At 38.3% G+C, this 24,768-nt stretch overlaps 4 protein-coding genes and 1 pseudogene across 5 annotated transcripts; all 5 read left to right on the top strand.

Moving 5' to 3' along the window:
* Window positions 1–323: 323 nt before the first annotated feature.
* LOC137726342 (2-dehydro-3-deoxyphosphooctonate aldolase-like) lies at window positions 324–5,606 on the top strand. 2 transcript variants are annotated; one of them, XM_068465257.1, is made up of 15 exons: window positions 324–437; window positions 702–771; window positions 879–976; window positions 1,097–1,193; window positions 1,550–1,615; window positions 2,102–2,161; window positions 2,319–2,393; window positions 2,529–2,613; window positions 2,946–3,004; window positions 3,279–3,323; window positions 3,685–3,783; window positions 4,145–4,192; window positions 4,324–4,371; window positions 4,786–4,864; window positions 5,302–5,606. In XM_068465257.1, the coding sequence occupies exons 2-14, from the start codon at window positions 736–738 to the stop codon at window positions 4,840–4,842; spliced, it is 873 nt and encodes a 290-aa protein (XP_068321358.1). In that variant the 5' UTR covers window positions 324–437; window positions 702–735; the 3' UTR covers window positions 4,843–4,864; window positions 5,302–5,606. The 2 variants fall into 2 exon arrangements, with proteins under 2 accessions (XP_068321358.1, XP_068321359.1); XM_068465258.1 differs by having other exon boundaries at window positions 374–437; window positions 708–771.
* An 802-nt stretch (window positions 5,607–6,408) lies between these two features.
* On the top strand, window positions 6,409–9,373 carry LOC137724679 (uncharacterized). Its single transcript, XM_068463413.1, has 6 exons — window positions 6,409–7,163; window positions 7,245–7,658; window positions 7,777–8,294; window positions 8,358–8,602; window positions 8,722–8,964; window positions 9,257–9,373. Exons 1-6 carry the CDS (start codon window positions 6,409–6,411, stop codon window positions 9,371–9,373), a joined length of 2,292 nt encoding a protein of 763 aa, XP_068319514.1.
* A 1,950-nt stretch (window positions 9,374–11,323) lies between these two features.
* On the top strand, window positions 11,324–19,199 carry LOC137724445 (receptor-like protein EIX2). The gene is made up of 12 exons (XM_068463187.1): window positions 11,324–14,706; window positions 14,911–14,992; window positions 15,101–15,663; window positions 15,793–15,845; window positions 15,938–16,031; window positions 16,119–16,190; window positions 16,317–16,375; window positions 16,809–16,993; window positions 17,146–17,323; window positions 17,420–17,636; window positions 18,315–18,363; window positions 18,799–19,199. Exon 1 carries the CDS (start codon window positions 11,324–11,326, stop codon window positions 14,354–14,356), a length of 3,033 nt encoding a protein of 1,010 aa, XP_068319288.1. The 3' UTR covers window positions 14,357–14,706; window positions 14,911–14,992; window positions 15,101–15,663; window positions 15,793–15,845; window positions 15,938–16,031; window positions 16,119–16,190; window positions 16,317–16,375; window positions 16,809–16,993; window positions 17,146–17,323; window positions 17,420–17,636; window positions 18,315–18,363; window positions 18,799–19,199.
* On the top strand, window positions 14,692–21,405 carry LOC137724680 (putative cyclin-B3-1; annotated as a pseudogene).
* LOC137724681 (uncharacterized) lies at window positions 20,811–21,134 on the top strand. Its single transcript, XM_068463414.1, has one exon. The coding sequence runs from the start codon at window positions 20,811–20,813 to the stop codon at window positions 21,132–21,134; it is 324 nt and encodes a 107-aa protein (XP_068319515.1).
* Window positions 21,406–24,768: the final 3,363 nt, after the last annotated feature.

A 24,768-nucleotide genomic window follows, 5' to 3' on the forward strand; every position in this document is an offset into this window, starting at 1 on the left:
GGAGCATTTCAACTCTAAGTGCTTTTGGAACTTATAAATGTTTTCAGTTATTTTAAAAACACTTCCAAACAAGTCCTATGTTTGTATAATGTTGAAGCTAACAATTAAAGTCACTCTCTCTGGGAAAAAAACGCATTACATATTCATACGCTTTTAACCACTTAAAATACAAATTCTTCACAATGCCCTCATTAAACCAGAGAAAAAGAAGAAGAGGTTGAGAATAAACCCACTCATTTACAAGAAAAAATTTCCGGGACAATTTTCTGACTTGGGCCTTCAATTTTTGTGGGCCCTCACATAAACACAGCTGCGCGCGCACCTACGCTCTCATACGGCCGACAGTTACAGTGATAGAATATATCGCCTCTGCTTCTTTCTACTCCATCACTCACTGAACTCTCTTTCTCTCTCTCTGTTTTCGCGATCGAAGTGAGGTAGATTTGTTTCCTTGATAGATCTGTGAAAATCAACTACATTTTGGTCCGAATGTGCATTCACGTTTCGTTTCAATTTCTGTTTGGTTGCCCGGAAAATTGCGGGAAAATTTAGACGGCCTCCGGATCTTCGAATGACTATCAACATTCTGAATTCTCAATTTTTTTTTTTGTAATTTCGGGTTACTACTTTGATTAAAATAATTTTTTTTGAGTAATGTAGTCTATGATTTACGTGATATAATTGAATCCTGATATGTGTAGCTGCAGTTGTATCGTTTCAGCTAAGTGGGAAGATATGGATTCGTCAGTGGTGCTGTATAACCAGCTCAAGGTTTTATTTTGTTGGGATTTTTAAATTCTTACGTTAAATGGTATATAAATTTGGATGGTTTATGCTCCAATAGTACTTTAATTTTTCTCTTATTTCAATCCTAGCAGGCAGCAGAACCATTTTTCTTGCTAGCCGGTCCCAATGTGATCGAATCTGAGGAGCACATTTTCCGAATGGCCAAGCACATCAAGAGTGTTGCAACGAAGTATGCTCCTTGTCTTTGGGATTTATGCATTTTGTCGAAATGGGATAAAGATTGGATTTAAATCTTTGTGTATTTTTTCGGATTCTGGCAAGATAGACAATTTGTTTTTCAATCTTGTAGAGTTGGATTGCCACTGGTTTTCAAGTCAAGCTTTGACAAGGCCAACCGTACGTCCTCAAAATCATTCCGGGGTCCTGGCTTGGAGGAAGGCTTAAAGGTGGACCACTAGTCATTATCTTTTTCTCATGCGAAGTTTATATTTGAATCACTTTGGTTGCTATGGTCAAAGTATAGAGAACTTACTAGATATTGTTACATGTTCAAGTAAATTACCAGTGTCATCGGAGTTTGAGACTGCAAGTCCGTGTTGTTTCAGTTCTTCAATGACATGTGTTGATACATCTAAAGCTTTTAACAGTTTAGCTGCAATATTACTAGGGAATACATAAATCATGGTCCATTCTTTGTAGAGTAGAATTTCTCTTGCATAATATTAACTCGGTATTATTATCGATATAGAAGACATTCAACTTAAAATCACTGATTCCTCTTTATTTCACCTTTTTATTTCAGATCCTTGAGAAGGTCAAAACAGCATTTGATCTCCCTATCATTACAGATGTACATGAAGCTAGCCAGGTGAGCATTCTATCTCCTCTCATCAGGTGAAATTTTTTTAAATCGTATTTTTAGTATACTTGTTTGCTTCAGCTTTAAATATTTATGTGTCAAAGATAATGCCTTAAGAGTAAGAAGGTCAAATTTTGCTTGAAAATGCGCTGTTTTCTTGATGAATAAGTGTGCACCATTTGGGTACCTCGGGTAGGCTTCACTATATATCTATGAAACAATGTCTGGATTAGTAGAAAAAGAGACTTTGGGATAGGTTATAATCTACTCTATTACTAAATTTTCTTGATTTTGGACTTGGTCAATAGATCTCTATATGTTCTATCTTGAATCAGTTGAATGTATACTTGCTTGCATAATGATGCAGCGCAACACATCGTCTCGTCCTTGTTTGTTTCTTTACCATTGCATGTTAAACAGCAAGGGAAGTTTGGACTGGCTATTAGGTCATGAACTGTTTCTCACGTTGTTCCTTTGCTTTTTTGTTTTTTCTAGTGTGAAGCAGTTGGTAGAGTTGCAGATATTATACAGATTCCTGCATTTTTATGCCGCCAGGTGAAGTTAATATGGAACCCTGTGCCTCCGCCATCATGACAAAGTTTTAATGATAAGTTGCTAAAGAAAGGAATCAAAGTTGAAATGGAAGTTTTTAAAGGATGCCATAAGTCGGGAGTCTTATCTTATTTGTGAGTCTGACTTCCTATGATGACAGACAGATCTTCTAGTTGCAGCAGCCAAGACTGGAAAAATTATCAATATTAAGAAGGGCCAGTTCTGTGCTCCTTCTGTGAGTGATTTAGATTTCTCCCCCACTCTCTGACCTAATTGATTAAAACTCCACTAACTAATCTCATTTAAATTATTTTGGTATCCTTGTGCTTTTGTTATTAATGTTAAAGTGTTCATAATTTATTATTTTCAGGTCATGGTAAATTCAGCTGAGAAGGTTAGACTGGCTGGAAACCCAAATGTGATGGTTTGTGAGAGGGGAACTATGTTTGGCTATAGTAAGTCTTACAGCATCTATGTTATCTCTTTAATTAGGCTGTCTGTTTCGGCTTCAATCAATGTTCTAGTGCTTGCCCCACTCTCTGCATGGCCATTGCTTAATTCGTCATGTTCCCCCTTTCCCCCTTATGTTTTTAAACTTTGATGCGTTGATTCTCCATTCATATTGTTTAAGATTTTATTGTTGCATTCTTATAATTTGGTCCTGCACATGTTTTTAAATTTTCATGCATCGATTCTCCATATTTTCTAAGGATTAAAGTTAATGTTGCATTCTTATAATTTGGTCCTGCTTAGTTGATTTATCCTATATCTCTGCTTTGTTTTATAGATGATTTAATTGTTGATCCCCGCAATTTGGAGTGGATCAGAGAAGCTAATTGTCCTGTCGTAAGTTGCTGGTTACATCTGTTCTTCCTTTTCCGTGCTCTTGTTATTTTGTAATAAAATTTCCGTCTCGTTTTCTTTATATTGGAAGTACACAACTACCCCCATTCCTCCTTCTCCAACTAAACAGGTTTCCAAATTACTTTTTATAGTTTTTGGTTGAAATAGACAAAAGTGCTTCTGGTTGGAGAAGTACCTTTAGGAAGCTTCTGTAGGAAGTCTTGCCCGTTGAAATACAGAAAACACTTGGCTTTCTAACTCAAGTGTTTCACTACAGGTTGCTGACGTCACACATGCATTGCAACAGCCTGCTGGGAGAAAGGTGAGAAAGTCTTACATATAGTTTCTCTTAGAAACGCATGGTTATAATAGCCACAACTTGTGTTCCGTGATATATCTCATTAAATCTGTAGCCAATATTATTATTTCCTTTTCACGTCTCCTTGACATTAGCAATGACCTGTGAAAAATCACTTAATTTGGGTGGTTGGGGAGAACGTGTTAGATTATTGCTTTTGAGTGACAACAAAATTTAGGAACTGCCTTTATCTTATTGCATGTGGAGATGAAATATTTCTTCTGGTTTTATCACTAGCAGCTATAATATGCTTACTTTAATTTGATATTGCTAATTGTTAAAATTTGATTCCCATATCATGGCTGAACTTTACTTTCTCCTATAGTTGGAGGATGGAGGTGTTGCCAGTGGTGGTCTTCGTGAATTAATACCATGCATTGCAAGAACAGCAGTTGCTGTTGGAGTGGATGGAATTTTCATGGAGGTAAAGTAACTTTCGGATGCCTGCATTTATGTTTCATTCCTTTTTAGGATTATGATTCTTATTTCTGGGATTTACTTCAAACAAAATTTTGAAGTTTACTAATTCGGCTGTGCGAATAAATTCTCATTCTCATTTATCTGCAACTATGTGCGTGCAAATTTGATAGTATGCTATATGAATTCATCTTTCTTAGCTGTCAATTGTATGGCCACATGAAGCTGCTGATACAAAAATGTCTCAGGCTAGTCGTCTTTATGAATACATTTATACATATACCGACACACACACACACACACACACGCATATCTACACACTTGCATACAGACTTTTGGCTTACTAAGATTTTCCTTTGGGTACTTAGGTACATGATGATCCTTCTAATGCTCCAGTTGATGGTCCAACTCAATGGGTGAGTCATGCTTTCTTGTTTTCATGTGCATTTTCTCCCGTTTTGAGATGCTTGAATATATAAACATTGTTTAACGAAAAAGTATTTTATTAAGTTTAACTGTTTATATTACTTCTTGTTTATGATTTTAGCCCTTGCGCCACTTGGAGGAACTGTTGGTAGAGCTCATAGCAATTGCTGTAAGTCTCGTGCTCTATCCGTAATATGAGCACTTACATTATGATCATTTTTGTGTCAAGTGTTGTAAAACTCCTAAAGAACTCCATGTACATAGAATGCATAATATCTTGGCTACTTGGAGAGACGAATTTATGGTTTTTACATTAACCATGGAAATGCAATGTCAGCAGTTGTATGAATACTAGATTCTTTTAACACTTTCAAAACAATTCAGAAGTATGGCATTTAGGATTATTTTTATATGGTGTAGTCTTCCCTCCCAAAACCTTCCCTGGCGTTCTCACAATGCTAGAGAGTAAAAAAATAAAGAACAAGAACGGTTTTTCGTTTTGATTTTGCGTTCTTAATAGAATGGTTTTTCATTTTATTGCTGGATATTGACCTAGATATTCTGTTTTGTTGTTAATTTTTAGAGGGTAAGCAAGGGGAAGCAACGTTTCAACATTGATCTCACACCCTATCGCGATTAGAAGAGTTGAAGCTACTCTATTGGTAAGAATGGTGGTCTAATGCATTAAGTATTTGTCTTTTTTTCCTTTGTTACCCATTATTGTGAAGGTGGAGTGTAAAAGCTATAATAGAATGAAAGGGAGAGCACATCCACCTCGAGTCCACTATCGTAATTGATGAGGGTGCAGGTTTGGGCAAAAAGATGCAGAATCGAGCGTTTTGTGGCACCCTCAGTCACATACTTTTTGCCCCTCCAGGCAATACGTAGCAGAATTGAGGTTAAAGAGTTCTAAGGAGTGTCTTGTCATTGACGACAGATATGCTGCCTGGCGATAGATTTTTACAGAGTCTAATAAACATACTTTGGACCTTAAAATGCCTTCTTTTCGTCCCTAACTGCTATCTCCATTCAAGTTCTTGTCGCTTGGAGTCTGTGCCCGTTGTTACTTACGTGTGGTTTTCATTCTTTCTTATTTCAGGTATTTATTTATGTGTTCAAGTATTATAATGTTAAAGAGAGAACTAGATTTGTAGGGGAAGGGGAGTGACATTCTACCACAGCCTCCTGCATTCGATGAGACGGTGGTATGTTTGCATTTCATTTGTTTATCATTGTATTCCTGAATTCATTAGTTTTGCGCTCGGGTTAATCTGTTATCTTGGCCTGAAGAAATTGTTTGTCATGATATTCGTGTTTGCGTTGCTCGTTGAATGTTTCGTACGTTGTAATGAAGATTTTGGAGTTCCGACTGTGTAGCCTGTAGCTTAAGAAATGAAGATCTTTGTGTTTCTTCAACTGTTAGTTTTCACTTGTCGTAGGATAAGCATCAAGGTGTTTTCAATATTAATTTTAACGTGCTTCTAATAAAAACCTTTACACAAAAAATGCAAAACAAACTTTCGACCGTCAAATAACAGATGTTGGTGGAGATTTTTTGAGGATGTGTTTGCACTAAGTGGTAAATTTGGTTCTTAAAGTAGTAGTATGCCACGACTGTTGGCGCTTAAAGTGGTAGTGTTGACGCATGGAGAAGTAACATTGTGTTGAAATACAATTTACCACCTAAGGAAGCACTGTAATACTCAAATATGAAAATGTTACTGAAGAGTACTTGAAAACTCTCAATTGTCCCAATTCTTCTCTTGCTCCTTTCACTCCATCAAACATAGGAGAAGTTTGGAACATGACTAGTTGGACTAACAATATCCAATCGTTACAAGGTCGATTGAGGTTTTATATTCAACTCTGCATATATATAGCTAAGATTTCAATTTAACTTACATAAATGACGCGTGAAAGTGTGAACGTTAATTTGTGCAGAGAAAAAAAAAAAAAAAAAAAAAAAAAAAAAAAAAAAGGGGACTTTGAGCCTTTGAGTTAAATACCAAATTTGCCCTTTAAAAAGCCATAAAACCTCAATTTCATAACACGTGTTTCGCAAAGCCCTAATTCTTACAAATCAGAAAACCTTCACCGCAGCGCGGCCAAGCCTCGTCGTCGTCTGCTCCAAAAAAAAAAAAAAAAAATCCGAAACCTTTTACTCGGTCCAAAAACTTCCGATTTCTCGGCTCTTATATTTCTATCAATGGCCGATAACACCCGAAATATCCGAAACATATGCCTACTGGCCCACGTGGATCACGGCAAAACCACGCTCGCCGGCCACCTAATCGCCGGCACCGGTTCCGGCGTAGTCCACCCGAAACTCGCCGGCCGCCTCCGGTTCATGGACTATCTCGACGAGGAGCAGAGGCGAGCCATCACCATGAAAAGCTCCTCCATTGCCCTCCACTACAAAGACCACTCCATCAACCTCATCGACTCCCCGGGCCACATGGACTTCTGCAGCGAGGTCTCCACCGCTGCCCGATTGAGCGACGGCGCTCTGTTTCTGGTCGACGCCGTCGAGGGCGTCCACATCCAGACCCACGCCGTGTTGCGCCAGGCCTGGATTGAGGAGCTGACGCCGTGCTTGGTGCTGAACAAGATCGACCGGCTGATCTCCGAGCTGAAATTGAGCCCCATGGAAGCTTACACGAGGTTAGTGCGTATTGTTCATGAGGTTAATTGGATAGTTAGTGCGTATAAGAGCGAGAAATACTTGTCCGACGTCGATGCTATACTTTCCGGGCCGGCTGTTGATGTGGGTGGTGATCAAAATCTGAGCTTTTTGGATGTGGAGGACGATGAGGAAGATACGTTTCAACCCCAGAAGGTGAATGTTGCGTTTGTGTGTGCTTTGGACGGCTGGGGTTTCTGCATTAGTGAGTTTGCTGAGATTTACTCTTCGAAATTTGGGGTGAGTGCGGCTGCATTGACAAAGGCTTTGTGGGGACCGAGGTACATTAATCCGAAACCAAGATGATTGTGGGGAAGTAAGGTGTAGCTGGTATGAAAAATGCTAGGCCAATGTTTGTTCAGTTTGTGCATGAGCCGCTTCGGCAGGTTTATCAGGCGGCTTGAGAAAGTTATCGAGTCTTTTAATTTGAATGTGCCACCCCGTGAGCTTCAGAACAAGGATCAGAAGGTTGTGCTTCAAGCTGTGATGAGTCGTTGGCTTCCGCTTTCTGATGCTGTGTTGTCAATGGTGGTTAGGTGTATGCCTGACCCGGTTGCAGCACAGGCGTTTAGGATAGGGCGGTTGCTTCCAAAGAGGCAGGTTATGAGTGATGGGGTTGATTCCGATGCACTTGCAGAGGCGGAGCTTGTGAGGAAATCGGTTGAAGCTTGCAATTCAAGCCCTCAAGCTCCCTGTGTTGCTTTTGTATCCAAAATGTTTACTGTCCCAATGAAAGTACTTCCACAGAGGGGATTAGATGGGGAAATTGAAACAACGTAAGTGATGAGGGTGAATTGAATGAGTGCTTTCTTGCATTTGCAAGGATCTTTAGTGGGGTTCTTTATTCAGGACAGAAAATTTATGTGCTTTCAGCTTTTTATGATCCATTAAAAGGGGACTCAGTGAAGAGCATATGCAGGTGGCTGAGTTGAAATCTCTATATCTCATGATGGGCCAAGGATTAACACATGTGGCCTCTGCCCATGCCGGGATTCTTGTAGCAATTCAAGGCCTTGGCCAACATATACTGAAAAGTGCAACAGTTTCATCGACGAAGAACTGTTGGCCTTTCTCCAGTATGGCATTTCAGATTGCTCCTACTCTAAGAGTCGCAATTGAGCCAACTCATCCTGCAGATATGGGTGCACTGACTAAGGGTTTGCGGCTGTTGAACCGGGCTGACCCGTTTGTTGGGGTAACAGTTTCTGATGGGGGAGAAAATGTTCTGTCTGCTGCTGGAGAGGTACATCTTGAAAGATGCATAAAAGATTTGAAGGAGAGATTTGCAAGGGTGAGCCTGGAAGTGTCTCCACCTCTTGTGTCTTATAAAGAGACCATTGAGGGTGATAAACTTGAGAATTTGAAATTCTTTCGTTCAAGCTCAGATTATGTTGAGAAAAAGACAGCAAACGGTAGGTGTACGATAAAGGTGCAAGTCATAAAGCTCCCTCCTTCTTTAACTTAAGTGCTTGAAGATAGTTCTGATTTACTTGGAGATATCCTTGGAGGTAGGGCTTCCCAGACCAATAAAAGTTTTGACACTGAGATTTCAAGGGTTGCAGAAGATGAGAACCCGATTGAAGCACTGAAGAAACGTATCATGGATGCTGTGGAGAGTGATATTCTGTCTAGCGGTGATGCCAACAAGGATAGGGTTGAAAAATGTAAACTAAAGTGGCAAAAACTACTTAAAAGGATATGGGCACTTGGCCCTTCGCAAGTAGGTCCTAATATCCTCCTTACTCCACACCTCAAAGGAAAGGGTTCAGACGGCTATGTCCTCGTCTGTGGCTACTCTCACGTATCTCAAAAATTAGGATTTGTGGATGCTTCTGGCAGTGGCAATATAGTGCTGATACATCTTCAGAAGTAGCTCAAGCATTGTCAGTTGAGGCGGAGAGCCTTGAAAGCAGTGTTGTATCTGGGTTTCAAGCGGCGGCAGCAGCTGGACCTTTATGTGATGAACCGATGCGGGGTTTAGCATTTATTATTGAGGCTAAAATTGAACCGTTGATTGCTCAGTCTGATGAAGGGGAAGCCTCCCACCACCAACCTGAGCAATATGGTATCTTCAGAGGACAGGTAATGACAACCATCAAAGATGCTTGTAGAGAAGCGTGCTTCAAAAGAAGCCTCGGCTTGTGGAAGCCATGTACTTCTGTGAATTGAACACGTCAACTGAGCATTTGGGTTCTATGTACGCTGTGCTTGGGCGAAGGCGGGCTAGAGTTTTAAAGTAGGAAATGCAGGAAGGCTCCCCATTGTTCACTGGCTATAGCTTAATATCTTCTGTGTAATTAACTGAGCATTTGGTTCTATGTAATTAACTGGCTATAGCTTAATATCTTCTGGCAAATTGGCAATGCTACTATAGGTTGAGACTAAGTTGGTTGCGAAAGTGGCTCACAATCGCAGTTTTCGTATGTTGCTGTGGCTGGATAACAATTTTGATGGCTCGACAGAAATTGAAATTTTGAATGGAAAGATTTAGGTTGCTGTAGGAGGATGTTAATTTGAAAGAAAGGATTCGATGTTTTCTTTTGATTTGATGTTGAATCAGCGTTAAAAAGGTTTTTTGTGCTTTATTTTTAAGCAAGTTACATGAATGTGTTCATGACCTGCTATTTGTGAGCTGGCCAGGGCATTGCACGGTGGTGTTCCTCGACCAAACATGTTACATGCTGTGTTTGGGACCTGGGAAGAGAAATTTAGCTGACACCGTTGTATGCAACGGTTGCGTCTGCATCTCTTCTTCGTGGGAAAGAAAGGAGAGAGGGTAGAGGTGACTTAATCTGGATGCCCTAGCCCAGGGACCAAAGACTCGCATGCGGAGCTCAAGAAAACATGAAAAAAAGGTGAATAGAAAAGAGACCGGTGCAAAATGCGCATCAGTAATGAGGGATGATATACAACGAGAAATTTGGGCTAAAGTCACACAGTAGTCAAGTACAGTTATTTTAGGATTCAAACATGAGCCTTTCTTTACAAGTGTGGAGGGATATCATCGTAACACTACAAGCATAATATTTTTCACAAGCACACTTCGGTTTATTTTTGTTCCTTGATTTTTCTCTACTTTATTCGGTCTAAAATTCATGAATAAACAAAAGTATGAATGGAGAAAAAAATGTGTGGAAATCTTTTTTCATAATTATTTCCTGATTTCATAACAAAACAAAGGAAAAAAGAAAGAAGAAAATGATAAACACAAGAAAGAAGAAGAGTGTGATCACAAACTAAAAATAGTGTGTGAAAATCACTCCTCAAAAAGCTTTGTAAGATAATTATTTTCAACAATCACACGAAAACGTGTATAGAAAAGCCAAATTGCTAAGTCATAGTCGGTTACATAACCCCTTCTCTGTCATGTTGCCTTAAGGGACACTCCAAAGTCCAAACTGTAGGGAAAATGATAGTCCAATAGTTATATGAAAAATAAAACAAAGTTAGGGTGAGATTACAAATTGAATGAAGACATATAACTTATTTTGGATGGAAAACTTAACGGAATTTAGGCAAGATGACAAATTAACGACTTCAGAAAATTGGCACAACAAATTGCTTAAAAATTTAGTTTACATGACAAATTAAAAAAAGATGTACAAGTTCATACAGTATTAAACCAGAGTTACAAAAAATGTTTCAGTTCTTATTTTTAAGTGTTTTTTTTTTTTTTTTTTTTTTTTTCAGTTGTTAGCTTGTTTTGTTATCGTCTAGATTTTGTTGTCCGCAATGGACCATGGATGGATCTTGTCTGGATTTTGTTGTCGTCAATTATGATGTATTTTCAGCTCTTTTTTTCTCCTTTAACAGACGCTGGAGGAGACTAATATTCAGAGTCACCGCTGCATATGGATTCTCCCTCATGCACGCATTTTCATTTGGTCCCACACGGCTTCATTATTATTCGGAAACTTCCACAGAAAAATCTATGTATTTCCCATTTGTGAAAAACAGATGAGAAAGCGACTAGTGTGACAATGACGATTTTAGAGTGTTAATAATATTTTCGTTGTGTAGAAAATTTGTAAATAACGACACGATAGTCATATCCAAGTAAAGACTACCAGCATCTGTGGTGAAGGTGATGGACTTGCAAACTTGTTCAACCCGACGCATCTATATCCGTTATCGTTTGAACAAAATATAAAACATTCTAAATCCGTTTTCAAAATTTTACACCACATGAAAAGAACAGTTCCAGCGGAAGACCTTAATTCAAAGTCTCCGCTGCTCCAACAGAACTAGGTCCCAGCTGTGTCGATAATGGACTTGCCAACTTGTAGAATGGGTTGTGAAGACCCGCCCTCTTTTCTTTTATCCATCAGACAACTTTCGTTGCAACTCCCCGATCTGCATCGATAATCTATTCCTATAAATTTTGGAATTTAGAAGCTAAACATCATCATCACCAAAGCATAGCAAAGAAAATTGTGTAATAATGGATACCCACTATCACCTCAGTATTGCTCACTATTTCCTTCTTTTGCTTTTGGCGTCTTCTTACATGCAGACTACTACTAAACTCTGTTTCTGTTTGGCCGGTGGTGAACTTTCAAGCAGTGTGGAAACAAATTCATGCATCGACGAAGAAAGACGAGCGCTTCTCATCTTTAAACGACATCTTGTTGATCCTTCTGGCAGGCTTTCCTCTTGGGTGGGTCACGATTGCTGTCGATGGGAAGGAATGTCATGCAACAACAAGACTGGTCGGGTTGTGAAGATGGACCTCCGGAATCCATATCCCTATTCCTATGATGATCCGGCTTATGGAAAGGCTCAATTGGGAGGTAAGATAAATGCTTCTCTGTTGAGCTTGAAACATTTAAATTACCTGGACCTAAGCCGTAATGATTTTTATAGCATTCAAGTTCCTAAGTTCTTCGGGGAGCTTAAAAGTTTGCAATATCTCAATCTCTCCTCTGCGTCATTTGGAGGAGAGATTCCCCCTTCTCTTGGTAACCTGTCAAGCCTCAATTTTCTTGACCTTGGGAGGAATCAACTCTCATCTTCCAGAAATTTGAATTGGCTGTCTCGCCTCTCTTCTCTAAAATACCTTGACCTCGGATGGGTGGATCTTAGCACCACAGGAGTCAATTGGGCGTATGCTGTTAATATGCTTCCTTCATTAGCAGAGTTACACTTATCTCATTGCCAAATTGAAAGCATTTCACTCTCACTGCAGAGCATTAACTTGACATCACTTTTTAATCTTACCAGCCTAACACTTGATCTATCCTCGAATCATTTCGGTGATCCTTTCCCAAGTGAATTTGCAAACTTCAAATCTCTGGAACACCTTGATTTATCTAATACAGGCTTAAAAGGTCAAATTCCTAAAGTCATTGGAAATTTGTGCAAGCTAAAGGTCTTAAGTCTTTCTTTGAACAAATTTAGTGGAGGGCTTGAAGAGTTTTGGAGAAGTTTCTCAAATTGTTCAAATATCGCATTAGAGTCACTAGATTTGTCTTTTTGTGAGCTGAGAAGCCAACTGCCGGTCTCCTTAGGAATGTTTAAAAGTTTGCAGAATCTCAACCTTCGTGGAAACGCTTTGGGGGGCTCAATTCCAGATTCCATTGGAAACTTGTCATTCTTGAAAACTTTAGACCTCTCTTTTAATATGATGAACGGCTCCATTCCACAAAGTTTGGGACAACTCTCTCAGCTAGTTTCCCTCAATCTGTCTTCTAATCCTTGGGAGGGCAATCTAACAGAAGCCCATTTCATAAATCTTACCCGGTTACAAGATTTTAGAGCAGGAGGCAGATACGACCACACGTCCCTCATTTTCGACATGGCGTATGATTGGGTTCCTCCATTCAAGCTCCACACAATTTATATCATAAATTGTCATATAGGTCCCGGTTTTGGGATATGGTTTCAATCTCAAACTGAACTGAGAGACATCAATCTTCGTGGTAATGGAATCTCGGATTCCTTACCAAAGGACTGGCTGTTAAAGATATCTTCCCAACTCATCCAACTAGACTTGTCTTACAACCAATTTCGTGGAAACCTTCCATCCAATTTGAAATCTCCAAAATTGGAGTTGATTGACTTGAGTCATAATCAGTTGGACGGCCCACTCCCACTTTGGTCGGCCACTAAGGTCACTAACTTTGATCTTCAAAGCAATTCCTTTTTCGGGCCAATTCCCTCCAATATTGACCAGATGATGCCCAATTTGAATTCTTTGTATCTTTCTGAGAATCATTTGAATGGCAATATTCCTCGCTCTATCTGTAACATGCAGCAATTGCGAGAATTGTCTCTTTTTGAGAATCATTTGAATGGCACTATTCCTCCCTTTGTTTACAACATGAAGCAGTTGCGAATCTTGTCTCTAAGGAGCAATCAATTTCACGGAGAATTTTGTCATGCATGGAGTGTGGGGAGCAATATGAGGTATCTAGATGTTAGTCAAAACAATCTCTCGGGTAATATTCCCACATCATTGGGGGTATTAATTTCACTGGAAGTATTAAAGCTCAACAACAACAATTTTGACGGTGAAATTCCAAATTCCTTGCAAAATTGTTCTCGGTTGAGGAGTATTGATCTTGGAGACAACAAGTTATTTGGCAAAATACCACGGTGGATTGGAGGATTAAATGTATCCATGTTGAATATGATACGATTACGGTCCAACAAATTTAGTGGACATATATCCCAACAACTGTGCAATCTTCAACAACTTCATATCCTCGACCTTAGTCACAACAACATTTCAGGTACTATTCCCAGGTGTTTGGGTAATTTGGCTTCGCTGGTCAATGATTCATATACATCAGATGATACTTTTGATGTCTTTGATGAGCAAACCACATTGACACTAAAAGGAAGGGAACTTGTGTACAATAATACTCTATATCTTGTAAAGAGCATTGATCTTTCATCAAATACTTTACAAGGTGAAATCCCTGAAGAAATAATTAGCCTCATTCTATTGGGTACCTTGAACTTGTCTAGGAATCAATTGACTGGAAAGATCCCTTCCAAGATCGGAAACTTGCATTGGCTTGAAACACTTGATCTCTCACACAACCACCTTTCAGGACAGATTCCTCAAAGCTTGTCATCTTTAACCTCACTATCCCACTTGAACTTGTCTTACAACAACTTGTCTGGAAGAATTCCTTCAGGAAACCAGCTTCAAACGCTCATTGATCCGTCCATTTATATGGAAAATCCATCGCTATGCGGTGTTCCTTTCTCAACTAAGTGCCTTGGAGATGACACTTTCCCATCTAAGGATACAAAAGACATGAATGAAGGTGGAAATGATGAGTTGTGGTTCTATGTTAGCATGATACTTGGCTTTATTGTAGGCTTTTGGGGGGTTTGCGGCACATTGATCTTAAAGACATCATGGAGGTATGCATATTTTCAGTTCTTAGACAACATCAAAGACAAGGTAGCACTAGCAATTACATTGAAAGTGGCTTATTTTCAAAGAATGTTTTCTTATGTTTGATAGTACTACGTATATTTGTGATTTCCTTTGTATTTGGTTTATGGGACTTGCAACTTATGTATTGAATAAAAAAAATTCTACCTTTCAATAAATGTTCCCACAAACAATTATGTATTAACTTGGAATTAATTAAAATTTCTAGTTTGTACTTATCAATCGCATAAACCAAAAAAATTAGGGAAGGGGTAGTAACGTACAATCGCGTTTATTTCATAAAACGAAAATAAAGATCGCCGATTTAACGAGATGACTCAGACCTCTGCAACGGTCGACTGTTCACATTCCGCTCCATCTCCGAAGATCAGAATCCGAGAAGAGCAAGAGATATCTCCAAAATGACGTCGTTTAAGGTACGCTTCCTCCTACAAATCTATCGACAAACTATCGTTTCCATGTAATTCTAGAGAAATCGAATTTATTCGAAAAATCAATTCAGTTAGGACTGCGTTTTGAAATTTGAATTACTGTTCGTACAATTATGGGTTTCTTTTGTGGAAGTTGCTTTCTCGTGAATTTTGTCTTGAACTGATTGAAATTCTCACGGTTTTTTCTAGAAATTGGATCATCGGCAGAGCACTACGACACTTGTAGAGAGAAGCAAAATGTTGGCTGCTAAGGTCGGAAAAATCCATAAAGGTTTTCGATTCCCGGATAACTTTCTTTGATTTCTTTCTCTGGTTTTTCCTTTGGATGAAATCAGTTCTGACATCTGCGAAACCCTGCTTGGTTTTTCGTAATTTTCAGCCAGAATTCGGCATAGGACAGAATCGGGTGGGAGAAGAAAACTCAACATGCTCACGTGCTTGGTTCTTCTGCTGGTTTTAAGTTCTTGTGGTGGTGATTTATTTACTTCTGACATTGTTTTTTGATATTTTAAACAGTTGGTGTCTCAAGTTTTAAGGTTTATACAGAAAGTGACGCTGCCAAAGCTGATGCCGGGATCGGGTAATTGTAGTTTTAAATTTGTGCAATTTCATATCGATTATCGAATGTTATGGTTTTAATCAATGTCTAAGTTGTTTTAGAACTAAAATCAACTAAGCCTTCCTTCCAGAATTTAAATCTTGGGATTTTTATTTGTATGCAAACTGTGCTAACAATTCAAATAGAATGGGAGCATTGTACAATGATGTAGCTAAGTAGAGGCCAAAAAGTATTAGATATTAGCTGTATCTGCCCACTTCCTGCAAGTTCTTGGCAATTGCCTAGATTGTTCAGGGGAATTATATCTGTATGCTGCGTTTAATTTCGGTAGTGATGCAACAGTTAACAAAGTATCGGCTGTGGAGAATACAGCTTCTTTAAAGGTAACTAACGACCTCCTTATTCCGCTGCTTGTTTTGAGGTGGATTAGGATGGAGTGTTATTTCGTGTGATAAGGAGTTTTTGTTTTAATTAGATATTTACTGCTATCCATAAATTGTTTTGTTATCAAGGTTGGTTTGAAAAGTATAGAGAAGCAAAAAGGCATACTTGGTAGTTCTTGCAGGTAAGGTTCAACCAGACTGTACTTGTTATGCAAAGTTGAGTTACACATTTTGAATCTGTTCTGTTTTCAAATTTTTGTTGTCCTTTTCTTAGCAAATGCAAATGTTGGAAGAAGAGCATTGGCCGATGTCAGCAATGGCAAAAGCAACTCTTCTAGGATTGTTGGGGGTGATGCCTCTAAAAGAAAGTTGGTACCTTTTCATTTGCTCATATAGTTCCTTCATTTTTGGATTTTGAGCTAAGAAGTTCTAAATTTGGGCCATCTTCAATGCAGGAGCGGTAAAGGTGAGAGGATTAAATCTTTGCAGCGTTATGCATTTTGATATTATGATACCTATACGTGCTTGTGAGTTCAATATTCTTTTGATATTTTGATATAACTGTAGATGTTAGCAAAGGTGTGAGTAGGTTCGAGATCCTTTGCTTTTGCTTATGTTTTAATGTAGTATTGTATTCTTTTGTATTTTTGTAGGGTTTCAGTGGGTACAGGCGTTAAGACTGTGAATTTATCATCAAGGATATCCCTTCCTGGTAAGAATGTTAAATCCTAGCATGCATTTTCCTTGAAACTCTCTTATTTACATGATTGCGTAGTATGTTGTTCTACTGACTTAAGTAGATTTCTCTTTGTAATCTGAAAATAAACAAAAGAGCCCTCATATGAGTGGTTCAAAGATCTCATAGTTACTTACAGCCTTTAAGCAGGGTACTTCAAGTTAGTTTTCATATAGTTCTACCCCCAAACTGGACAAAAGTTGCAAAACTTAAAAAGTTTTCTTCCTGTCCATGTTTTTCTTTTTGAAGGTCAACTAAGTTTTTGTTTTCCACTGTTTCGTTTTATGTTTGACAACACAAAGACAGGGTTTTGTTTTTATTGACAAGCTTAGCGAGTATCAATGCCAATCATTTCATATATTGTTGTTCTTCCAATTGTAAGAATTGATTTTTGTGTTACTTCAATCAGGGAAAAGGGCGGGAAAGCTTTAATACTTCAGAAATGCTGGTATGGTTTCCCGGATTCAATTGTACCATTTGAAATTTTTTTTATTATGGATAAACTGTAGCTATTAAAGAGTTGAAGGCACCTTCAGAGAATCAAAGGACCAAGGCTATGGATCTAAACCGTGAATCTATTGTTACAGATGGCAGGTCAGAGCCACCCTTGTTTTCCCTCTTTATAAGAAATTAGAAATTGTGCCGCAATTTGTTTGTTGTGCTTTTGAAATATTCTAATCTGGCTCATATGCTTATGAAACTAAACATATAAAGACCCTTGATTAAACTTATAACTTTTTTTTCAGGAGGACTTCAAATACTTCACTTAAGCTGATAACATGTCTGACCTGCAGACATGTTTGTTTATTCACTGCGGATAAGATCTGTATCTGTTATTGATATATTTTCTATTTCCTCTCTCCATTTTAAAGGAAATCATTGCTGGTGCTAAAGGTCAACCCAGAGGAAGCAAGTATTCCGAAGGTTGATGTCATGCATTATAATAATGTTCCTTGGTTCAGTTTAACAGGAGTAGGATTTCAAGTTGGACATTTATATGTTTTGCTTTCCTGCTTGTAGGAAAATGCTGGTAGAAATTCTGAAGGAAAAAGAGGGTATTATGGTAAGATGCCGTGAATATTTAAGATTTGACAAGTGCGTGGCACATGATGTCTGACCAAATGGCATTTTTGAATACAATTAAGGCTACGGTTGGAAAGAAAGTAGTACCTAGAGTAAACGATACCACGAGGAGCCATCTGTTGAGGAATCGAGTGAGTGATATCTTTGTGATTATGTGAGTGACAGTGATCCATACTACTACTTTTCTATCCCGCTTAAATTTAGTTAAAAGGTTTTGCTGATACTGGTGCATATTCCTTTAAACCTCTTTTTGCTTCTGAATGAATGGAATGGAAGCGTCTTTCTTGCATTTTATGGATAGGATTGTTTGTTCTCACTTCAGGCATGACTAATATGTCAATTTCAGAACTCAAAGCAAATAACAGCAGATGCAAAAGTAAAACTATAAGGGAGTACAACAAAGAACTTGTATTCTGCAGTTCACCCCAAATTTTATGAAACTTGTGGCTCCTCCCAGTTATTTTTAGATCTTTCTAATATGGTCCTGGAAAAGGAAAATTTATCATTTTTCTTGCCCCCTGGTAACTACGAATTGATATTATAATGCTACATGGGAATACAATTTTTGGTCGTGAAAGTTGCAGCATATAGATTTCGAATGGCTGCATTGGAGAATTTGGTTTTAGGTTTAGTCACATTGTTTTTTACTCTTGATGGGCTTCTGTATTCATTTTATTCTTCTTTACTACTATAGTTTGAATTACTACATTCATTAACTTTCAAATTCATTGAATGTCTCTTATGTTGAATGATCATTTAAGCTTTTATGTCTTATTGAAACACGGTTGATATTTCTATCTATTAATAGTTTGGATGTGATTTGAGATTGCAGGGGTTAGCGTAATTCAAATGTCCGTGTATTGCCAAGAAATTCGGTCAGGGTAAGTCTAATCAGAAATAGAATTCATGTCCCTCCTCCTCCTCAAATGAGAAAAAAGAATTAATGTGTCTTTTTGTTTAACCAGTTCTGAAATGTAGTTGCTCAAGTTTGTCTACTTCAGACAGTAAAACAATTTCACTTGTGTCGCCATATTTTACTTTCAGTACTTCAACAATCTGTCAATTTTTTTGAAGTCATTTGGTCCTGAAATCTGTTGACTTGTGTTATTGCTTAACATGCAACCATTTTGGCATCAACTTGAAGCTTTACGGCAGTGCATTCAATTTAGTACTTCGCCTGAGTGATTGCTTTACATTACTACGGCATCATCCTGACTTTGTTTCTTGGCATGTTAGATCTATATGAAGTAGATGTAAGTTCTATTTATCTTCCCTTTAATTTTATTACAATCCGGCCAACTCTGTCCACACTGAAGGTTCGTGAGTCGCAAAGGACTTTGAAATCCAAGGGTGCATCATGTGCAAACAAATTAGTTTCTGCTACTGCAACTTCATCCAAAACTGAAAAAGTGGCTACTTCTCTTCCTGAGAACGTTAAGCATGAAGCCACTCAGGGAGAGCTCCCATCTGAAGCCAACTGCAGCCAGAGTGCTTCAACTATCATTTCCAGGAGAAAATCAAATAGGAGGAGATCTTACACATCTCTATTGATGACTGGATCAAAGGTTGGGGCTTACCGTGTTCTATTGATGCCTTTATTCCTTACTCGTGAACTACTTTCACACTTGGCCCTATTTGCGGTTACTAGAGGACCGTGTTGAAGCTTTGAAGGCAGAAGAGCTGCCAAGTATTGATGACGATTGCAATCAACTGGAAGTTTTCGATTATGTTGATGAGATCTATCAGTATTACTGGGTTTCTGAGGTAATGATTATGATGTCTCTATACCACTGTTTTCATCTTAGTGTGGTAAGATAGTAGGTTTAGTGTAGTTCTGATTCTGACTTGTTGGCTTTGTTAAAATTGTCTTTAACTTGCAGGCACAGAATCCACCTCCAGAAAATTTTATGTCGATTCAGGCAGGCATTACTCATCATATGCGAGGCATATTGGTCAACTGGTTAATTGAAGTACCGATTTAACCTTTTGATGAACTATGATGTTTTTGTATTCCTTTTTGTCTTGCTTTGTTCAATTTTACATTTCATGATGTTTAATAGCTGGCTATCCCCTTGATTTGTTCATCCGGAACAGGTACATTACAAATTCGAGTTAATGCAAGAAACTGTCTCCTGGTGACATTGCTCGATCAACATCTTTCCCAAGTTACAATTAAGAAGGATGACATGCAGTTAGTTGGTATCACTGCACTCTTGTTGGCATCAAAATATGAGGACTTTTGGCATCCAAGGGTAAATATCAATATCTCAACTCATATGCATTTTTTCATGATTTTCTTTCTAATTATCTACAACAAGAAAAATTACAGGTCAAAAATTTAATTAGCATCTTAGTTGAGACATACACCAGAGTAAAGGTGCTTGGAATGGTATGTGCTTTTCTTAGACTCGGATTAATTCAGTATATCTGTTTTGTTAGAATCTGGAAATGTCCTGGTGCATATCTTATGAGATGAATAATGCTGCATTCTATAGTTCCCTTTTCGCTTGTCCTAAAATAAACACCGTCTTTGCTTTTCAGGAGAAAGCCTTTCTGAAAAAGCTGAAGTTTCGTCTTGATGCACCTACTCCATATGTCTTCATGTTAAGATTTCTCAAGGCTGCTCAGTCAGAAACAAAGGTATTCAGTAGTTTCTAAAGCTAACAGACATAAATTTTGATTAATGATTAACACCAGTACTAAGAAAGAAAGAAAGAGGTTGACATCCCAGAGTCTAGTGGATATTAGTTCTTGATATGGATTAGATAACAGCAAAGTTGCTAACAGGCTGTTACTTTGCGGACTGTTTTGCAGCTTGAACACTTGGTTCTACCTTATCGAGTTGTGCTTGGTTGAGTATGAAGCGCTAAGGTTCAAGCCCTCGTTGCTGTGCGCAGCAACCCTATCTGTCGGAAGGTGCACGCAGCAGATTACTCTGGCTTGGACCCCGCTTGTTACGAAGTATCCCAAATCTAGCTTCTGACTAAGGGTTTGCAGCTGTTGAACCGGGCTGACCCATTTGTTGGGGTAACAGTTTCTGATAGGGGAGAAAATGTTGTGTCTGCTGCAGGAGAGGTACATCTTGAAAGATGCATAGAAGATTTGAAGGAGAGATTTGCAAGGGTAAGCCTGGAAGTGTCTCCTTCTTTAACTAAAGTACTTGAAGATAGTTCTGATTTACTTGGAGATATTCTTGGAGGTAGGGCTTCAAAAGAAGCCTCGGCTTGTGGAAGCCATGTACTTCTGTGAATTGAACACGACAACTGAGCATTTGGGTTTCATGTACGCTGTGCTTTGGTGAAGGCGGGCTAGAGTTTTAAAGGAGGAAATGCGGGAAGGCTCCCCATTGTTCACTGTGCATGCATATGTTCCTGTTTCTGAAAGCTTTGGTTTTGCGGATGAGCTTAGAAGATGGACTGCTGGTGCTACAAGTGCTCTTCTTGTGCTTAGTCACTGGGAAGCACTTCCAGAGGATCCTTTCTTTGTACCGAAGACAGAAGAAGAACTTGAGGAGCTTGATGATGGTTCTAGTGTGCTTCCCAATACTGCAAGGAAACTAATTAACGATGTCAGACGGAAGAAGGGGCTTCCTGTAGAAGAGAAAGTAGTACAGCACGCGACCAAGCAGAGGACCCTGGCTCGTAAAGTGTAGAGGTTGTTGATATACTTTAGCTTTAGTGTTAGGGCCAATCTAGGTGAGTGATTTACTTCCTTCTGTGGAAGTGTAGAGGTTGTTGATATAGTTGTAATTAACTTACTATAGCTTAATATCTTCTGGCCAATTGGCAATGCTGCTATAGATTGAGACTAAGTTGGTTGCGGGAGTGGCTCGCAATCGCAGTTTTCGCATGTTGCTGTGGCCGGATAACAATTTTGTTGGCTCGACAGAAATTTTGAATTTTGAATGGAAAGATTTAGCTTGCTGTTGGATATTGTTAATTTGAAAGGAAGGATTCGATGTTTTCTTTTAATTTGATATCGAATTGGTGTCAAAGAGGTTTTTCGTGCTTTCTTTTTAAAAAGTTTACGTGAATATGTTCATGACCTGCTGTGTCTGAGGTGGCCAGGGCATTGCACGGTGGTGTTCCACGACCAAGCGTGCTACATGCTGTGGTTAGGGCTTCGGAAGAAAAAAATTTAGCTTAAACCCGTTGTATGCAACGATTACGGCTGCCTCTCTTCTCCGTAGGGAGAAAAGGATAGGGAAGGATCAAATGCCATAACATTTTTATTTGTACAAAAAGAGAAATTGGGCAGAAGCTACACAATAGGTCAAGTGTAGTTATCTTGGGATTCAAACATGTGACATTCTTTACAAGTATGGAGGGGTATCATCGTAATACTAGAGGCATAATACTTTTTTTACTAATTGTAACTACTTGCTAGGTCATAAATGATTTTCGCACACAAGCACACTTCATGTTGTTTTTGTTCCTTGATTTTTCTCTACCTTATTCGGTCCAAAATTCATTAATAAACAAAAGTGTCAATGGAGAAAAAAAAAATGTGGGAAATCTTTTTTCAGACTTATTTCCTAATTTGGTTTGTGGAAAAAAGAAAAAGAAAATGATAAAGACACGTTTTTTAACAACTCACACATTCGTTGGTTCTGTTTGATTTATTCAAAAGTCTGGTGGATTTTGTTGGACAAATGCTTCTGTTCTTGTTTTAAGTATTTTTTGGGTTGTTTGCTTGTTTTGTTCTTGTTTGGATTTTGTTGTCGGCAACGGATATTCTTTTTTGGATTTTGTTGTCGTCAATTGTGATAAATTTTCTGCTCCCTAACAGACGCTAGAGGAGACTTAACTATTCATAGTCTCGGCTGCACATGGATTTTCCACCAAAGACTAAGACCTGGTTTGGTACTGAGGTGATTCTGAAAAAAGCTGGTATCAAAAAAAGCTGGGAGCTGTTTTTGTGTTTGGTAAACATTCAGCTTCAGCTTTTTTTCACAGTTTTGGGTGAAAAAAAGCCAAAAACAAGAAGCTGCAAAACCCAGCTTTGAAAAACTGGCTTTTTTTCACATCTGTTTTACATAAAAGTTTACCAAACACTATAATACTGCTTTTTTTTTTTCAAAAGCACTTTTACAAAAAAGTTTACCAAACACTCTGCTGCTTTATTTCACAGTTGCTTATTCTCACAGCACAGCAGAAGCAGCTTTTTTTCAAAGCACAGCAATACCAAACCAGCCCTAATTGGTATGCCAAGACTTCTTAGGCTAGCCATCTCCATCATGCATTCGATATCATTTGGTCCTACACGGCTTCGTTAGAATTCGGAAAATGCAATAGAAAAATCTCTGTATGTCCCAATAGTGGAAAACAGATAAGAAAGCAACTAGTGAGACAATGACGATTTTCGAGTGTGTTAATAACATTTCTGTTGTGTAGAAAATTTGTAAATAACGACACAACAGTCGTATCCAAGTAGAGACTACCCACAAGTGCGGTGTAGGTGACGGACTTGGAAACTTGTTCAACCCAATGCATCTATATCCATTTTCATTCGAACAAAATATAAAACATATCTAAATCCATTTTAGTAAGTTTATACCACAAGAAATGAACAGTTCCCAGCTGAAGACCATTAATTCAAAGTCTCTGTTGCATATGGATCAAATGCCATAACATTTTTATTTGTAAAAAAAGAGAAATTGGGCAGAAGCTACACAATAGGTCAAGTGTAGTTATCTTGGGATTCAAACATGTGACATTCTTTACAAGTATGAAGGGGTATCATCGGAATACTAGAGGCATAGTACTTTTTATACTAATTGTAACTACTTGCTAGGTCATAGATGATTTTCGCACACAAGCACACTTCATGTTGTTTTTGTTCCTTGATTTTTCTCTACTTTATTCTGTCCAAAATTCATTAATAAACAAAAGTGTGAATGGAGAAAAAAAAATGTGGGAAATCTTCTTTTAGACTTATTTCCTAATTTGGTTTGTGGAAAAAAGAAAAAGAAAATGATAAAGACACGTTTTTTAACAACTCACACATACGTTGGTTCTGTTTGATTTATTCAATCCAATGGTTAAAAATAAAGAGGAGTGAGTTGCAAACTAAAGATAGTGTGTAAAAATCTCTTCCCAAAAAGCTTTGTAAGATAATTGTTTTCAACAATCACACGAATAGGTGTATAGAAAAGCCAAATTGCTAAGTCATAGTCGGTCACATAAACCCTTCTTTTTCATATTAGCATAGGGACACTCCAAAGTCCAAACTAAAGGAAATATGATAGTGTACAATATTAGTTATATGACAAATTCAACGGAGTTAGGGTGAGATCACAACTTGAATGAAGGTACACGACTTATTTTGGATGGAAAACTTAATGGAGTTAGGACAAGATTACAAATTAATGATTTCGAAAAATTGGTACGGCAAATTACTAAAATTTTAGTTTATATGACAAATTAAAAAATGTGTACAAGTTCGTACGACATTTCAAATTAAAAATCTCGCTTTACAAATATACATGCACTGGGTTATTGAAACAAACATCGGATCAATTGTGTCTCTCTACCACTCGTTGCTGCAAACCAGAGTTCCAAACAAATGCTTCTGTTCTTGTTTTAAGTATTTTTTGGGTTGTTTGCTTGTTTTGTTCTTGTTTGGATTTTGTTGTCAGCAACGGATATTCTTTTTTGGATTTTGTTGTCGTCAACTGTGATAAATTTTCTGCTCCCTAACAGACGCTAGAGGAGACTTAACTATTCATAGTCTCGGCTGCACATGGATTTTCCACCAAAGACTAATTGGTGTGCCAAGACTTCTTAGGCTAGCCATCTCCATCATGCATTCGATATCATTTGGTCCTACACGGCTTCGTTAGAATTCGGAAAATGCAATAGAAAAATCTGTGTGTGTCCCAATAGTGGAAAACAGATAAGAAGGCAACTAGTGTGACAATGACGATTTTTGAGTGTGTTAATAACATTTTCGTTGTGTAGAAAATTTGTAAATAACGACACAACAGTTGTATCCAAGTAGAGACTACCCGGAAGTGCGGTGTAGGCGACGGACTTGGAAACTTGTTCAACCCAATGCATCTATATCCATTTTCACTCGAACAAAATATAAAACGTATCTAAATCCATTTTCGTAAGTTTATACCACAAGAAATGAACAGTTCCCAGCTGAAGACCCTTAATTCAAAGTCTCTGCTGCATATGGATTTCTATTACCCATCAGAACCGGGTCCCAGATGTGTCGACAATGGACTTGCCAACTCGTAAAATGGACTTGCCAGCTGAAGACCCTTAATTCAAAGTCTTTGT

Source organism: Pyrus communis, chromosome 2 (genome assembly GCF_963583255.1).
Source record: "Pyrus communis chromosome 2, drPyrComm1.1, whole genome shotgun sequence".
In the NCBI taxonomy this organism is placed as follows: domain Eukaryota; kingdom Viridiplantae; phylum Streptophyta; class Magnoliopsida; order Rosales; family Rosaceae; genus Pyrus; species Pyrus communis.

Excerpts from the sequence above, each read along its gene's own strand:
- LOC137726342 (XM_068465257.1), top strand. The coding sequence starts at position 736 with ATGGATTCGTCAGTGGTGCTGTATAACCAGCTCAAG. Across the intron at positions 772-878 it reads TGCTGTATAACCAGCTCAAG|GCAGCAGAACCATTTTTCTT; the intron begins GTTTTATTTTGT and ends CAATCCTAGCAG. Across the intron at positions 1,194-1,549 it reads GCTTGGAGGAAGGCTTAAAG|ATCCTTGAGAAGGTCAAAAC; the intron begins GTGGACCACTAG and ends TTTTTATTTCAG.
- LOC137724679 (XM_068463413.1), top strand. The coding sequence starts at position 6,409 with ATGGCCGATAACACCCGAAATATCCGAAACATATGCCTACTGGCCCAC. Across the intron at positions 7,164-7,244 it reads AAGGCTTTGTGGGGACCGAG|TTTGTGCATGAGCCGCTTCG; the intron begins GTACATTAATCC and ends ATGTTTGTTCAG. Across the intron at positions 7,659-7,776 it reads GATGGGGAAATTGAAACAAC|GGGACTCAGTGAAGAGCATA; the intron begins GTAAGTGATGAG and ends ATCCATTAAAAG.
- LOC137724445 (XM_068463187.1), top strand. The coding sequence starts at position 11,324 with ATGGATACCCACTATCACCTCAGTATTGCTCACTATTTCCTTCTTTTG.
- LOC137724681 (XM_068463414.1), top strand. The coding sequence starts at position 20,811 with ATGCGGGAAGGCTCCCCATTGTTCACTGTGCATGCATATGTTCCTGTT.